Below are 15,369 nucleotides of genomic sequence, written 5' to 3' on the forward strand. Positions count from 1 at the left end.
TTTATTGTTTTTTTTTTATTACGTATATTTCATTACGTATATAATGGGGTTCTTCCCTTATTCAATACCACTCTCTTTAAGTTAAAATTTAAAAAAAAATTTAATTCACAAACCCCTGAATCACAAAGGCCTTTTAGTTAGAATAGATAGCTCTTTTGAAAGCACTAAAAACAAACTATAGCGTAAAGAGCGAGGTATTGACTTGGGGGAGAACCTCCTCATATACGTAATAATTTCTGTTCATTTTAAGTTCTAATGTTGCTTCTTACTTTCAGTTGAAAAAACTTGTTTTTTAAAATTTAATTTCTGATCGTTTTTTAAATAATGCTTGGAAATCCGGTGACCCCTTCATAGAAATGTCCCCTACCCCAAAGAAACATCCTCCACAGAAAGATTCTCCTGAGTAACCCCCTCCTCCAGCCCCCCCCCCTCCACCAGGAAAAAAATTCTTCCTGAAAATGTCTGTATACTTCCCAATAACCAATACAATATGTAAGCAATGGGCAAAGTTCATAACTTGCAGCCCTTCCCCTGGGAACTGTGGGGGATTAAGTGATCGTAAAAGACATATTTATTAGATTTTCGACTATGTTGAACAAAATGGCTATCTCAAAATTTTAATTGCGTGACTTTGAGAAAAAAATGAGCATGGGAGGGGGCCTAGTTACCCTCTATTTTTTGGTCACTTAAAAAGGGCACTAGAACTTTTAATTTCCGTTCCAATGAGCCCTCTTACGATATTGTAGGACCACTGGGTCAATACGATTACCCCTGGGAAAAAAAAACAAATAAACACGCACCCGTGATCTTTCTTCTGGCAAAAAATGCAAAATTCCAGATTTTTGTAGATAGGAGCTTGAAACCTCTACAGTAGGGTTCTCTGATACGCTGAATATGATGGTGTGAATTTCATTAAGATTCTATAGTTTTTAGGGGGTCTTTCCCCCTTTTTTCGAAAATCAGCCAAATTTTTTCAGGCGAGTAACTTTTGATGGGTAAGATTAAACTTGATAAAACTTATATTTTTGAAATCAGAATTTAAATTTGATTCTTTTGGTGTTTCTATTCATACCAAAATTCCGTTTTTTAGAGTTTCGGTTACCATTGAGCCGGGTCGCTCCTTACTTACAGTTCGTTACCACGAACTGTTTGAAAAGTTACCTGACAAGAACGGCAATCCTGTATCCGAAGACCAAAGCTAATGTTAGGCCTATAGCATGTCAACCTCGCTAGAACTTGTATTAATAAAAATAAGAGTAATATATATATTAGAGGTGGACAAGATATCAGTTTCTTCTTGGCTCTAAGTGCCTCTGAAGGTAGACACCATCTCCAACTTGCTTAAACTTAATTACCTTCGTTGGATATCATCATTGCCATCAGGACTATCCAAGAACAGTTCAACCGCATAGCCAGACTCAGTTTCAGAATTTGTACGTTCTTTCTGTAGCACTTTACTCAAACGATCAAAAAATAGTTGACGTGAGATACCGTTTGAGGTATCCAAAACATCTGAAAATGAGATAGTAGATATAAGACGAAACAGAAACACTAGCAAATAAAGGTACCTACACATTATGCAATTAACTCTAATAAAAAGAAAGGTAAATCATTGGCTATTGCTTATTTATTAATTAAAAAACTTTTTCCACAAAATAAGTTTTTCAAAGAAAAGTAAAGAACCCCATTAAACCAAAAATGAGCAAAATAAAATAAAATAATCTACCAAGCGTGAAACTACCACAAATCAGCATCGATAAATAAATGAAACCCAGAACGTACAGAAATTACAATATATAACCGAGTCAAACTCAAAACGAACAGAAATTAACATGAGTAGGGCTTAAAACCCCTATGCCATCCCAAGGCCAGAACATAATTTACACTTTACTGAAAAAATATAAATGTTTTTACTTTTATAACTTTAATAAATAAAATAATATTAACATTTTGATTACTAAATACCAGTATGTGTATACTAAACTGACAATGCACATTCATTTGTATTTTTTTCAGTAAAGTGCAAATTATGTTCTGGCCTTAGGGTGGCATTGGGGTTTTGAGCCCTACTCATGTTAATTTCTGCTCGTTTTGAGTTTGAATCGGTTATTTATTGTAATTTATGTTCGTTTTGGGTGTCATTTATGTATCGATGGTGATTTATGGCAGTTTCACGCTTGGTAGATTATTTTATTTTATTTTTGCTCATTTTTGGTTTAATGGAGTTCTTTACTTTTCTTTGAAAATCTTATTCTGTGAGAAAAGTTTTTTTAGTTAATTTCTGTTCATTTTATATTGAGATAGTATTTTCGGGGAAAACGAAAATAATTCTTTAAATCTTTTTGTTTTTTTAAGACTTTATAGTTTGGCCTGCTATTCGTATGCTGGAAAAAACTTTTCAGCAATTTTTAACAACATAAATTCTTTTAAAAATTTGGACACAAATAGTAGTATTTAATTTAGTTTAATACCTCCTCTAGTTGACCTGAAACAGAAAACTTGATACCATTCGCCAAAAAAATCTGTTTCCTTTCTTTGATAGCTTTACTTTTTTTTATTAAACCAAAAATTAGCAAAAATTAAAATAAAATAATCTACCAAGCGTGAAACTACCACAAATCAGCATCGATAAATAAATGAAACCGAACAAAATTTGCATTTCACTGAAAAAAATAAAAATGTTTTTACTTTTATAACTTTAATAAATTAAATAATATTAACATTTTGATTACTAAATATCAGCATATGTATATTAAACTGACAATGCACGTTCATTTGTATTTTTTCAGTAAAGTGCAAATTTTGTTCTGGCCTTGGAAAGGCATATGGGTTTTGCGCCTAACTTGTTAATTTCTGCTCGTTAATTGTTAATTTCTGCTCGTTTTGAGTTTGACTCGGTTATTTATTGTAATTTCTGTTCGTTTTGGGTTTCATTTATTTATCGATGCTGATTTGTGGTAGTTTCACGCTTGGTAGATTATTTGATTTTATTATTCATCATTTTATTTTAATGGAGTTCTTTACTTTTCTTTGAAAAACTTATTTTGTGGAGAAAGTTTTTTAAATAAATATCTGTTCGTTTTATATTGACATTGTCTTTTCAGGGAAAAAGAAAATAATTCTTTAAATCTTTTTTTTTAAGACTTTATAGTTTGGCCTGCTATTTTTATGTTGGAGAAAAATTTTCAGCAATTTTAAACAACATACACCCTTTCAAAAATCTGTACACAAATAGTAGTGTTTAATTTAGTTTCATACCTCCTCTAGTTGATCTGAAATGGAAGACTTGATACCATTCGCAAAAAAAATCTGTTTACTTTCTTTGATAGCTTGGGTGCACTTGCGCTATTTTGATTTGGTTAAATTTTAAGAGCAGAAGTAGCCCCGAAAGTTTGAACATAATACCATCAGTCTTTCTTGGGATACTGCTGAGATGCCTTACTGGAAATTAGCATTAAGACGGTGCATTTTGATTTAATCTTAAGGCAACATTTAGTTTTTAAACATAATGGGCAAATGGGAGGGTGGGCGTGGGAGGGCGGGAGTGGAAGCGGGAGTAGTGGCCCTCCAATCACTTTCGACTATTAAAAAGGGCATCAGCCCTTTCTATTTTCAATGGAATGAGCCTTTTTTGAAGTTCCCACGACAACTCCTTCGATTCGAAGTGCCCTGGTCTAGGCAACAACAACAACAAAAAATATCACTAATCACTTTCTACCATTCTACCAAAGAGTGCTAGCCCTTTGAATTTCAAATCAAATGAGCCCTTTTTTAAGTTTCTACGACAAAGATTTCAATAAAAACCTTATATGCCCCAAGGGCATAACTTATAACCCTTGCCCTCAGGGTTGTGTTGGAGTTTCCTCCTCAATAACATATTTTCTATCTGGAAATCAACTACGCTGATCAAAATGGCTATCTCGAAATTCTTATTGGATGTGTTTGGGGGAATGATGGGCTTGGGGGGAGGGGGTGGGGCTAGTTGCCCTCCAGTCACTTTTGACTATTAAGAAGGGCACTAGCCCTTTGAATTTCCAATCGAATGAGCTTTTTGTGCAGTTTCTACGACATCACCTTCTATAAAAACTTATATGCCCCCAGGGCATTACTTAAAACCCTTGCCCTGGGGGCTGTGGGGGAGTATCCTCTTCAAATACATATTTTCTATCTGGAAATCAACTACGCTGAACAAAATGGCTATCTCAAAATTTTGATTGGATGTGTTTGGGGGAAGGATGGGCGTGAGTGGGGGGGGGGGGGGCTAGTTTCCCTCCAATCACTTTCAACTATTAAAAAGGGCTCTAGCCCTATGAATTCCAATTTTGAATGAGCCTGTTTTGAAGTTTATACGACAACACCTTGTATAAAAATCATATTTGCCTACAGTGTATAACTTAAAACCCTTTTCCTTGCACTGAGGGTTGTGGGGGAGTGTCCTCCTCAAAAACATATATTCTATCTGAAAATAAACTACGCTGAACAAAATGGCTATCTTAAAATTTTGATTTGATGTGTTTGGGGGAATGATGGGCGTAAGGGGGGGGCTAGTTGCCCTCTAATCACTTTCGACTATTAAAAAGGGCACTAGCCCTTTGAATTTCCAATCGAATGAGCCTGTTTTGAAGTTTCTACTGACGACCCCTTCCATATGAAGTGCCCTGCTCTAAAGAAAAAAATAGTAAATGATACATTGTGCCAACATCGTTCCTGTATACCCTCAGGGCATAAGTTAAAACCCTTGCCCAGAGGGTTTTAGGGGAGTGTCCTCCCCAAAAACATATTTTCTATCTGGAAATCAACTACGCTGAACAAAATGGCTATCTCAAAATTTTGATTGGATGTGTTTGGGTGAATGATGGGGGTGGGGGGGGGGGGCTAATTGCTATCCAATCACTTTTGACTGATAAAAAGGGCACTAGCAACTCCAATTGCATGAGTCCTTTTCGAAGTTTCTACGACAACTTCTTCGATACGAAGTGCCTGGGTATGGAGAAGAAAAAGAAGACGAAAAAAGAAAAATAATTAATACATTGTGACCACATCGTTCTTTACATAGGCAGCGCTATCGCGCTGCCTTTGAAATCTCAACCCTTCCAATAACTTTCGACTATTAAAAATGGCACTAGGCCTTTCAATTTCCAATCGAATGAGCTCTTTTTGAGTTTCTACAACAACCCCTTCTATAAACACCTTATATGCCCCAAGGGTATATATTACAACCTTTGCCCTGAGGCCTGTGAGGGGATTGTCATCCTCAAAGACCTAATTTCCAGAACTTTCAACTATGTTAAACAAAATTACTATCTCAAAATTTTGATTGGATGTGTTTGGGGAAATGGTGGGCTTGAGAGGGGCGTTAGTTGCTCTCCAATCAATTTCAACTATTAAAAAAGGCATTAGCGCTTTTAATTTCCAATCGAATGAGCCCTTTTAAAGTTTCTACCACAACACTTTCAATAAAAACTTTATATGCCCTCAGGGCATAATTTACAACCCTTGCCCAGAGGGCTGGGGGGGGGTTGTCATCCTCAAAGACCTAATTTCCAGACCTTTTAACAACGTTGAAGAAGATTGCTATCTCAAAATTTTGAAAGGATGTGCTTGGGGAAATGGTGGGCGTCAGAGGAGGGTTAGTTGCCCTCCAATCTCTTCCGACTATTAAAAAGGGCATTAACCCTTTCAATTTCCAATCGAATGAGTCATTTTTGAAGTTTCTGCGATAACACTTTCTATAATTCAAAAAAACCTTATATACTCCAAGGGCATAACTTACAGCCCTTGCCATTAGGGCTGTGGGGGGAGTGTCATCCTCAAAAACATAAGTTCCGGACTTTTTAACTTTCAATAAAAACCTTACATTCCCCCAGGTTATAACTTACAACCCTTTCCTAGAGGGGGGGGGAGGGGGGTATCCTCAAAGACTTAATTTCCAGAACTTTCAACTACGGTGAAGAAAATTGCAATCTCAAAATTTTGATTTGATGTGTTTGGGGAAATGGTGGGCGTTAGAAGAGGGTTAGTTGCCCTCCAATCACTTCTGACTATTAAAAAAGGGCACTAGCCCTTTCCATTTCCAATCAAATAAGCCCTTTTTGAAGTTTCTACGACAACACATTTTATATAAAAACCCTTATATACCCTAGAGCATAACTTACAGCCCTTGACCTGAGAGCTATGAGGGGGTTGTCATCCTCAAAGACATAATTTTCTGGCCTTTCAACTACGTTGGGCAAAATGGCTACCTCAAAATTTTGATTGGATGTGTTTGGGGAAATGGTGGGCGTGAGAGGGGGGTTACTTGGCATCCAATCACTTTCGACTATTAAAAAGGCACTAGCCGTTTCAATTTCCAATCGAATGATTCCTTTTTGAAGTTTCTGCGACAACACTTTCCATAAAAAAAAAAAACCTTATATACCACAAGGGCATAACTTACAACCCTTGCCCTGACGGCTGTTGGGGGAGTGTCATCCTCAAAAACATAATTTCCAGACTTTTTAACTACGTCAAACAAAATGGCTATCTCAAAATTTTGATTGGATGTGTTTGGGGAAACGGTGGGTGTGAAAGGGGTGCTATTTCTACACCAATAACTTTCGACTATTAAAAAGGGCAATAGCCCTTCTAATTTCCAATCGAATGAGCCCTTTTTGAAGTTTCTACAACATCACTATCTAAAAAATCCTTATATGACCCCAGGGCATAACATACAATCCTTTCCCCGAGGACTCTGAGGGGGTTATCATCCTCAAAGACGTATTTTCTAGAACTTTTAAATGCATTGAACAAAATGGCTATCTAAAATTTTGATTGGATGTGCTTGGGGGAAAGGTGGGCGTGAGAGGGGGGTTAGTTAAATCACTTTCACCTTAAATCACTTTCGACTATTAAAAAGGGCACTAGACCTTTGAATTTCCAATCGAATGAGCCCTTTTTCAAGTTTCTACGACAAAGTTTTCAATAAAAACCTTATATGCCCCAAGAGCATAACTTACAACCCTTACCCTGAGGGCTGTGGGGGGAATGTCATCCTCAAAGATATAATTTCCGGACCTTTACACTATTTTGAAAAAAATGACTATCTCAAAATTTTGATTAGATGTGTTTGGATAAATGGTGGGCGTGGAAGGGGTGTTAGTTGCCTTCCAATCACCTTCGAATATTAAAAAGGGTACTAGCCATTTCAATTTGTAATCAAATGAGCCCTTTTTGAAATTTCTACGACAACGCTTTCTTAAAAAAAACAACCTTATATGCCTCCAGGGCATAACTTACAACCCTTGCCCTGAAGGCTGTGGGGAGTGTCCTCCTCAAAACATAATTTCTATCTGGAAATCGACTACGCTGAACAAAATGGCTATCTCAAAATTTTGATTGGATGAGTTTGGGGAAATGGTGGATGTGGAAGGGGTGTTAGTTACCTTATAATCACTTTCGACTATTAAAAAGGGCACAAGACACTCCAATTTCCTATCGAATGAGCCCGTTTCGAAGTTTTTACGACAACTCCTTCGATACGAAGTGTCCTGGTCTAAGACCAAGAACCAAAAAAAAATAATACATTGTGCCAACATCGTTTTTTACTATTGCGCTGCCTGTGATTTTGCTTTTTATTAGCAGTATAATATTTGTAGGTATGAATATATAATGAGCCGGAGAGAATAGGCTTGAAATTTTCTTTACAGGATTTCGAATCTTGTTGATAAAAGAGTATCTCCAAGTGTAGAAAACCATGTTGTCTCCAAGACGGGCCCAGGATTACACAAAGCCTCCATTCAACTGTAGGTTTCAGGGACTTCTTGCAGTCCGGTTTTAAGGGAGCTTAAGCGCTTCTTGTAGATTTGTGAAGATGTGTTAGTCCTGCACTGGTTTTGGGACTACTGTTTTTCCTGCGGTAAAACAAAATAATTTCAATAATTTAAAGAATATGAAAATTGCAACGTTGAATGTTACAACGGTAAAAAAAATTATTATATCGACACTTGGACTGACGAATTCAGACAATTCGAACTGGACTTGGTAGGAGTGTCAGAAACTCATATCCCAGGGGGCAGAAAACATAAAATTAGGTTATATAGAATTTATTTACTCAGGCAGGAAGGGTGGCTTATGTAAACAGGGAGTAGGATTTATGATGAATAAGGAAGCTGCTAAGTCTTGTTTAGGTTGATAAGACATTAATAATAGAATGCAGGTCGCTCATTTTATGACTAAAAAGGGCTGGGTTTTCAGTCATAATAGTATATGCCCCCTCTAGACCCGACTGAAAGAGATAGTAGTGACTCAGATAAAATTTACTTACAGCTAAAGGAAAAAATAGACAGGGTCCCAGGTAGAAATATAGCGTATTTATTAGAAGATTTTAACGCCCAGATCGGTAGAAATAGGGATAGATGGCAACTCAACCTAGGTAAATTTGGTGTAGGAAAAGAAACCAGTAATAGCTACAGATTGCTGCAGTTTTATAGGTATAACAATCTAATTATAACGAATGCAGTAAATGGTTATAAGAAAACCCATAAGTTAGCATGGTATTTAAATACTGGTAGGACAGCTAACCTTAATGATTATGTTGCTGACAGTTGCTGTAAACCGAAGACTAACAGGGCCGGATCGATACAATGAGCTAGGTTATATAGGGCGTGTCCGAAAGCTCCATGTTCTTGCTTTATCCTGGATAAGTTGTTGGATTCTCGCTGGGTTTTCCATTCGGACTAGGATTATTGGTTGAATACCCGAATTTAGCTAACGAAAAAACCAGTGAAAGTATAAAATTTTGTGCTGGATTTTTAAAAGAAAAGAAATTATTAGAAAACTTGTGACTGATAGTAAAATTTTATGTCAAAATACCCCAGGAGAGTACTTGAAAATTCTCAATTGCATCTTTATCAAATCGTAATTGATGCCTTTAATGAAAAATCCTAAAAATTTAAAAAGAGGAATAGAAGTTTTGAGAGGAAAAATACAACAATTTGGCAAAGTAAATAACAGTTATTTATTTCTCACTCATTCAAAGTGCACTTAATGCCCTTTTCTGACCTAAACACATAAAAACAAAGTTTTTACATCATTAAATACAGAAAACCTGTGTTTAATTTATTATCAGAGTAGCTTACAGTCTATTTATTTCTTCCTCTTCTTATGTCTGTAGCCTATAGCCAAAAATTCAGTAATTTTGTTGTTTCAGTTACTTTGTAATAGTTTCTCAATAACAGTTGGCATATAATGACAAATCATAACAGAATTAGCATTAAGAAAGAGCTGGGACGCAATCAAGTAGGTAAATTTATAATTTATTTATTACTTGGCTAGGTTAAACATGAACGCACCACTTAATATGGGTTTTAACGTTAATTCTAAATATGCAAATCGATATGTTTGCTATTGTTTGCAGAAGAAGCAGCAAATTCTGGCACATTAGGATTCAGACAGTTCCCAGGTAACTCAATCATCATCAAATCAACCACCATAATTTGACCACCAAACAGATCAACCACCCCAAAGCCAACTACTGAAAAACTCCACTACCATAAATTAAAACGCCAAACAACTCAACTACCATTAACTTGACCACCAAAAAACTCAACCACCCTCAACTCAAATATCAATTTACTCAGCTACCTTAAATTCAACCACCAAGCAACTCAACCACCACATAGTTCAAACACCACATAACTCAACCCCTTTCAATTCAACAACCATATAATGCCGATCTATTTCAATTTTTTGTCTCGTGAGGGAATTTTTTGTATATTGTTTTAAAAAAGGAGCAGAAAACAAAACATTGCAATTGGTGTCATTTTTAGAGAGCAAGACGCGACTCAAAGTAGAGAGCAACATGTGTCTGGGCAATTCGTATTTATTTTTCTGCCAGATTTTCATAGAATCCTTAACAACAGTAAATATTTTTTTCTTCTGAATTTATTTAAGCTTTGATCAGTCCACAAGCACTGGGGGACACACAAACACTGGTAGAAAAGGGTGATATATTCCTAAAGATGAAAATATTCTTCTTTGGGGGGGGGGGATTTGCAAAAAGTTAATGAAAGACACGTTCTAGTGGGCATTTTTTACATCCAAAGCTTCTTTTTACCCTTGTATATGAGCAATAACTTTCAAGTACGTGTATCTATTTTCGTTTTCTTCCTGAGGGTATAAATGATTGTGTCTTGAAAGTCATTGATGAAGTAGACTATTTTTTTTAGTTTTCTAATCCTGCTGTTGGGCAATTTGTGATGCCATCAAACACTGAACAGCAATATCACTCTTTGGTCCAACAAAGAGCCTCCAAGGACCTGTATGAGTGCAGATGAACATACCATTTAGGGCATTGGGAAAACCCTCTGGTGCGTTCGTTACTTTTACCACATAATGCAATGTACTTTCAGTGGGGTTACAGAAGACTGGTAAAAATCGCTTGGCAATACAAACCCACGGCTTTGCAATGGAATGCCACGAACATGAGAGAATAGTAGAGAGAGAGATAGAATACCCAAGAGAGAATTGTAATTATTTCGTGTTTGATCGAGAGAATCGCATTAGAATTAAAATCACCTTGGTGGATTGTGATGAAAAAATTGAGAGCCATGGCTAATTGGAGAAAAAGCCAAGACAGATTGTCTCAGTGAGAGGCAAAGCTGGCACAACCCTTTTTCAGAATCGTATAAAAATGAGGTCATTTCACTTGCTTATAGATAATGTATCATCGATCCTAGGGCAGGACTAAGGTAGATTGGTAGATAGGATTCTTTGCTTTTGCCCCGTAATTCAATGTACTTTCAGTGTGGTTCCAGAAAACTGGTAAAAGTCTTGGCCATGCAAACCCCCAACTTGGCAACGAAATACCACGTACGTAGGTATCATTGAAGCAACTCAAGAGAGAATCGTAATTATCCCCTCTAGGGAAACGACCACAGAGTACATTAAACACTTTTTTAATATCTTGTAATGGAACGAGGCTATTAAAAATGGGGTCATTTGCGGACTCTAGCTTGAGGTCCAGCGATTGAACTTTTCTCATGATAGACTGTTAAAAGCGAAAGAAACATACGATGAAGTAGAACTTAGAAACTCAACTAAAAAATCATTTATAGTAGCTTTTCAAATCTGTCAGGAATCTGGTGTGATTGGCTGTTGGCCCAAGTTTTTAAAATTCTGGATGTGATCTTGAAACCTATACAATAGGGTTCTCTGATGTGCTGAATTTGATGGTTCAACTTTCATTCAAGATCACATGTCTTCTTGGCTGTGTTGTGTCTCTTTTTCAAAGTCATGTAAATTTTCTCAGGTTTGTAGCTTCTGATAGTTAACTTTAAACTTGACGAGTTTTATGTATACGGAATCAGCATAAATAGTTGATGATTGTATATATCATAGGCAGCACAATAGTGCTGCCTAAGTAAAGAACGAGTTTGGCGCAATGTATTATAATTATTTTGTTTTTTGGGGGATTTGTTTTAGATAAGGGTACTTCGTATAGAAGAAGTTATCGTAGAAACTACAGAAAGGGCTCATTCGATTGTAAATTGAAAGGACTTGTGCCTTCTTTAATAGTCAAAAGTGATTGAAGGGCAACCAGCCCCCCTTTCCCCAAAACACATCCAGTCAAAATTTTGAGATAACTATTTTGTTCAACGTAGTCAAAAGGTCTGGAAATTATGTCTTTGAGGATGACCACCAGCCGCTACAGCCCTCAGGCCAAGGGTTGTAAGATATGCCCTGGGGGCGTATAAAGTTTTTATAGAGAGGGTGGTCGTATAAGCTTCGGAGGGCCTCATTAGATTGTTAATCAGAAGTTATAGTTCCCTTATTTAAGAATAACAGTGATCGGAGGGCCACTATTCCCCCCCCCAAACATACACATACGTCGTATTATCCCAAAATACATGCAATTGATATTTTCATATAACAATTCTATTCAAAATAGTCCAAAGATCATATAATTAGTCTTTTGGAGTTGAAAGAAATCCCCAGTGCCTCAGGGTAAGGGTTGTAAGTTACGCATCCGGGGGCATTTAAGGTTTTCATGGAAGGGAGGTTGTATAAACTTTAGAGGAGTCTCATTTGGTTGAAAAGTGGAAGGTTTAGTTCCTTTTAAGATTCAAAAGTGATGGAGGACAACTAGCCCCCCTCCCAATCACCCTTCTTTTTGCCAAATACACCTGATTGAAATTGCGAGATAGCCTTTTTGTTCAAATTGTCCAAAGAACATGCAACAATGCCTCTAGGATTGGCACCACCCTCCAGAGCCCTGGGGCAAGGGTTGTAAGTTATGCCCTGGGGGCATATAAGATTTTTATGGCATGGCTGGTCGTATAAACTTTAGATGGGGCTCATTTGATAGCTACCCCCCCCCAACCACGTCATGGTTTCCTGAATTGCATCCAATAGAAATTGTGAGATATCTATTTTATTCAAAATAGTCCAAAGATCATATAACAAGGCTTTTGGGATTACTACAAACCACCAGAGCCTAAAGGCAAGGGTTGTAAGTTATGCCCCAGGGACATTTGAGGTTTTTATGGAGAGGATGGCTGTATAAAGCTTAGAGGTGGCTCACTTCCTGGAAAATTGGAAGCCCTAGTTCCATTTTAAGAGTCAAAAGTGATGGAGGTCAACTAGCCACCTCCCCCTCTAACTATCCCTCTTTTCATGAATATAGCGCCCTTTATAAGAGTCAAAAGTGATTTGAGAGCAACCATCCCCCGCCCACGCCCATCATTTCCCAAAAAAAAACATCCAAACAAAGTTTTGAGACATCTATTTTTTCAGCATCGTTGAAAGGTTCAGTAACTATGCGTTTGGAGATGTCAATCCCCCCCCACCCCCCGAGGCCTCAGGGTTATTGAGAAAAGGTTACTTAACTGAATTTTTTTTAATGTTTTCCCTTTTATAACTTTAATAAATAAAAAATTATTGAGATTTTAAAGGATAAGTGTATGCATATGTATATTAAACTGACAATACACATTCATTTGTATTTTTTTTGAGTAAAGTGCAAATTATGTTCTGGCTTTGAGAAGCTATAGGGGTTGTGAGTAATATCTGGTCGTTTCGAGTTTGACTCTATTATTTAGTATAATTTCTGTTCGATTTGGTTTTTATTTATTTACTGATGCTGATTGGTGGTGGTTTGACACTTGGTAGATTATTTGATTATATTCATGCCCATTTTTATTTAATGGAGTTCTTTACTTTTCCTTGAAAAACTTATTTTGTGGAAAAAGCTTTTTTTAATTAACTTTTATAAAAAATTACTTTTTATAGTGTTGACTGATATTGTTCCGTGTATCTTTTTACTGAAAGTTCGTTACCACGAAACGCTTGACATGTAGTCAATGACCTATCTATAAAAATTTGATTATTTTATGGGGAAGATTGGAGAAGCCTGCATAGTGCCACAAAAAGTGTTCTTAGGCCGAAATATAAACTTTCCATTAGAGGTATTTCAGGTAAATTGGATGAACTATTAAACGAATATGGGCTATATCTTAAGAGTTTCTAGTTTACCAATTCTTTATTCTTATTTAAATTTAGAATTAAAATAAATATAATAAAATAAAATAAAAATCAGATTCATTTCGGACCAACGGACCGCAAGAAATTTCAAAGCAAGTAGCACTCCCATACTTCCGTATCAAAAAGTGCGCTTCAGGTAGTTTATTTTTGTGACGTACACAAATGTTAGTCAAACAGTTCGTGGTAACGAACTGTAAGTAAGGAGCGACCCGGCTCAATGGTAACCGAAACTCTAGAAAACGGTATTTTGATACAAATAGATACATCAAACGAATCATATTTTAATGCTGATTTCAAATATATAAGTTTCATCAAGTTTAATTCTACGCATCAAAAGTGAGAAAATTTGGCTGATTTTCGAAAAAAGGAGGAAAGAACCTCTGAGTGTTGTAGAACCCGAATAAAACTGACACAATCATGTTCCGCTTATTATAGAACCCTACGGTCGAAATTTCAATCTCACTTCAAAGAAAATGGGGATTTTTTCATTTTTGCCATAAGAAAGATCCCGGATGGGTGTTTTTTTGTTTGTTTGTTTTTTTTTTTTCCCACGGGTAATCGTATTGAACCAGTGGTCCTAGAATATTGTGGGAGGGCTCATTGGAATGAAAATTAAAAGTTCTAGTGCCCTTTTAAATTGACCAAAAAAATTGGAGGGCAACTGGGCCCCCTCCCACGCTCATTGTTTTCCCTAAGTCACCTGATAAATATTGTGAGATAGCCGTTTTGTTCAATCTGGTCGAATACGTTATAAGTATGCATTTTAGGATTACTTAATCCTCCAAAGGACCCGGGGGGATGAATGAGAGTTGTGAATATTACCCACTGTTCACATATAGTAGTGGTTATTTGGAAGTATACAGACATTTTCCGGGGATATTTTTCCTGGTAGTGGGGGAGGGGGGTGGGTCGGGGGTTATGTGGGAGGATCTTTCCATGAAGGAAGTTTTCATGCGGGGAAGGGACACTGCTATGAAGGGGACGCCGGACTTCCCAGCATTATTTAAAAAAAGATCAGAAATTTAATTTAAAAAAAAAAGTATTTCAACTGCAATAGCAGCAACATCGAAACTTCAAACGAACAGAAAATATTACATATATGATTGGGTTCACCCCGTAGTCAATACGTCGCTCTTTAAGCCAAAGCTTTTTTAGTACTTTCATAAGAGCTATTTATTCTAATTAACGGCCTGTGTGATTAAGCGGTCATTTTTAAAGAATTGGAACAAAATTCGAACTTTCGCTTAAAGAGCAAGGTATTGACTAGGGGGCGAACCCCCTAATAAACAAATTAAAAATATATGAATATAAAAATATGAATATAGTTACGTAAGTTATTTCGTAAGTTACGTATATTTATAACTAATAAAAACGTTCGTAAATAAAATTAAACAAGTTTCGAGAAAGCCATTTAACTAAATAAAAGTAAATTAATATGAAAATTTCGTTTTAATTATTCATGTACGGTGAGCCAAGATCAAAACCTGCATTTATTCAAAAACGTTCAAAAATTAAATAAAAAAAACAAGTTTTTTAAACTGAAAGTAAGGAGCAACATTAAAACTTTAAACGAACAGAAATTATTCCGTATATGACAGGGACTGTCCCCGCCTCAGCGCCTTACTCTTTACGCTAAAATTTGACTCTATCTCACAACTTTATTTTTTTAAACAATAAAAAACTTTAGCGTAAAGAGCGAGGCGTTGAGGAGGGGACAGTCCCTTTCATATACGTATATTTATTACTAATAAAAACGTTCGTAAATAAAATTAAACAAATTTCGAGAAAGCCATTTAACTAAATAAAAGTAAATTAATATGAATTTTTTTTTAATTATTCATGTACGGTGAG

At 36.3% G+C, this 15,369-nt stretch overlaps 1 protein-coding gene across 7 annotated transcripts in view; it reads right to left on the reverse strand.

Annotated features, from left to right (window-relative positions):
- Positions 1–15,369, reverse strand: part of LOC148940424 (uncharacterized) — a 215,424-nt gene that overhangs the window by 42,194 nt on the left and 157,861 nt on the right. For all 7 annotated transcript variants that reach the window (XM_089105472.1, XM_089105468.1, XM_089105465.1 and 4 more), the window contains one exon: positions 1,356–1,512. In XM_089105472.1, coding sequence (XP_088961598.1) covers positions 1,356–1,512 — 157 coding nt within the window. The remainder of the gene's footprint in view (positions 1–1,355; positions 1,513–15,369) is intronic.

This window comes from Artemia sp. Qi Xiang Cuo, chromosome 19 (genome assembly GCF_049724085.1).
Source record: "Artemia sp. Qi Xiang Cuo chromosome 19, ASM4972408v1, whole genome shotgun sequence".
In the NCBI taxonomy this organism is placed as follows: Eukaryota; Metazoa; Arthropoda; class Branchiopoda; order Anostraca; family Artemiidae; genus Artemia; species Artemia sp. Qi Xiang Cuo.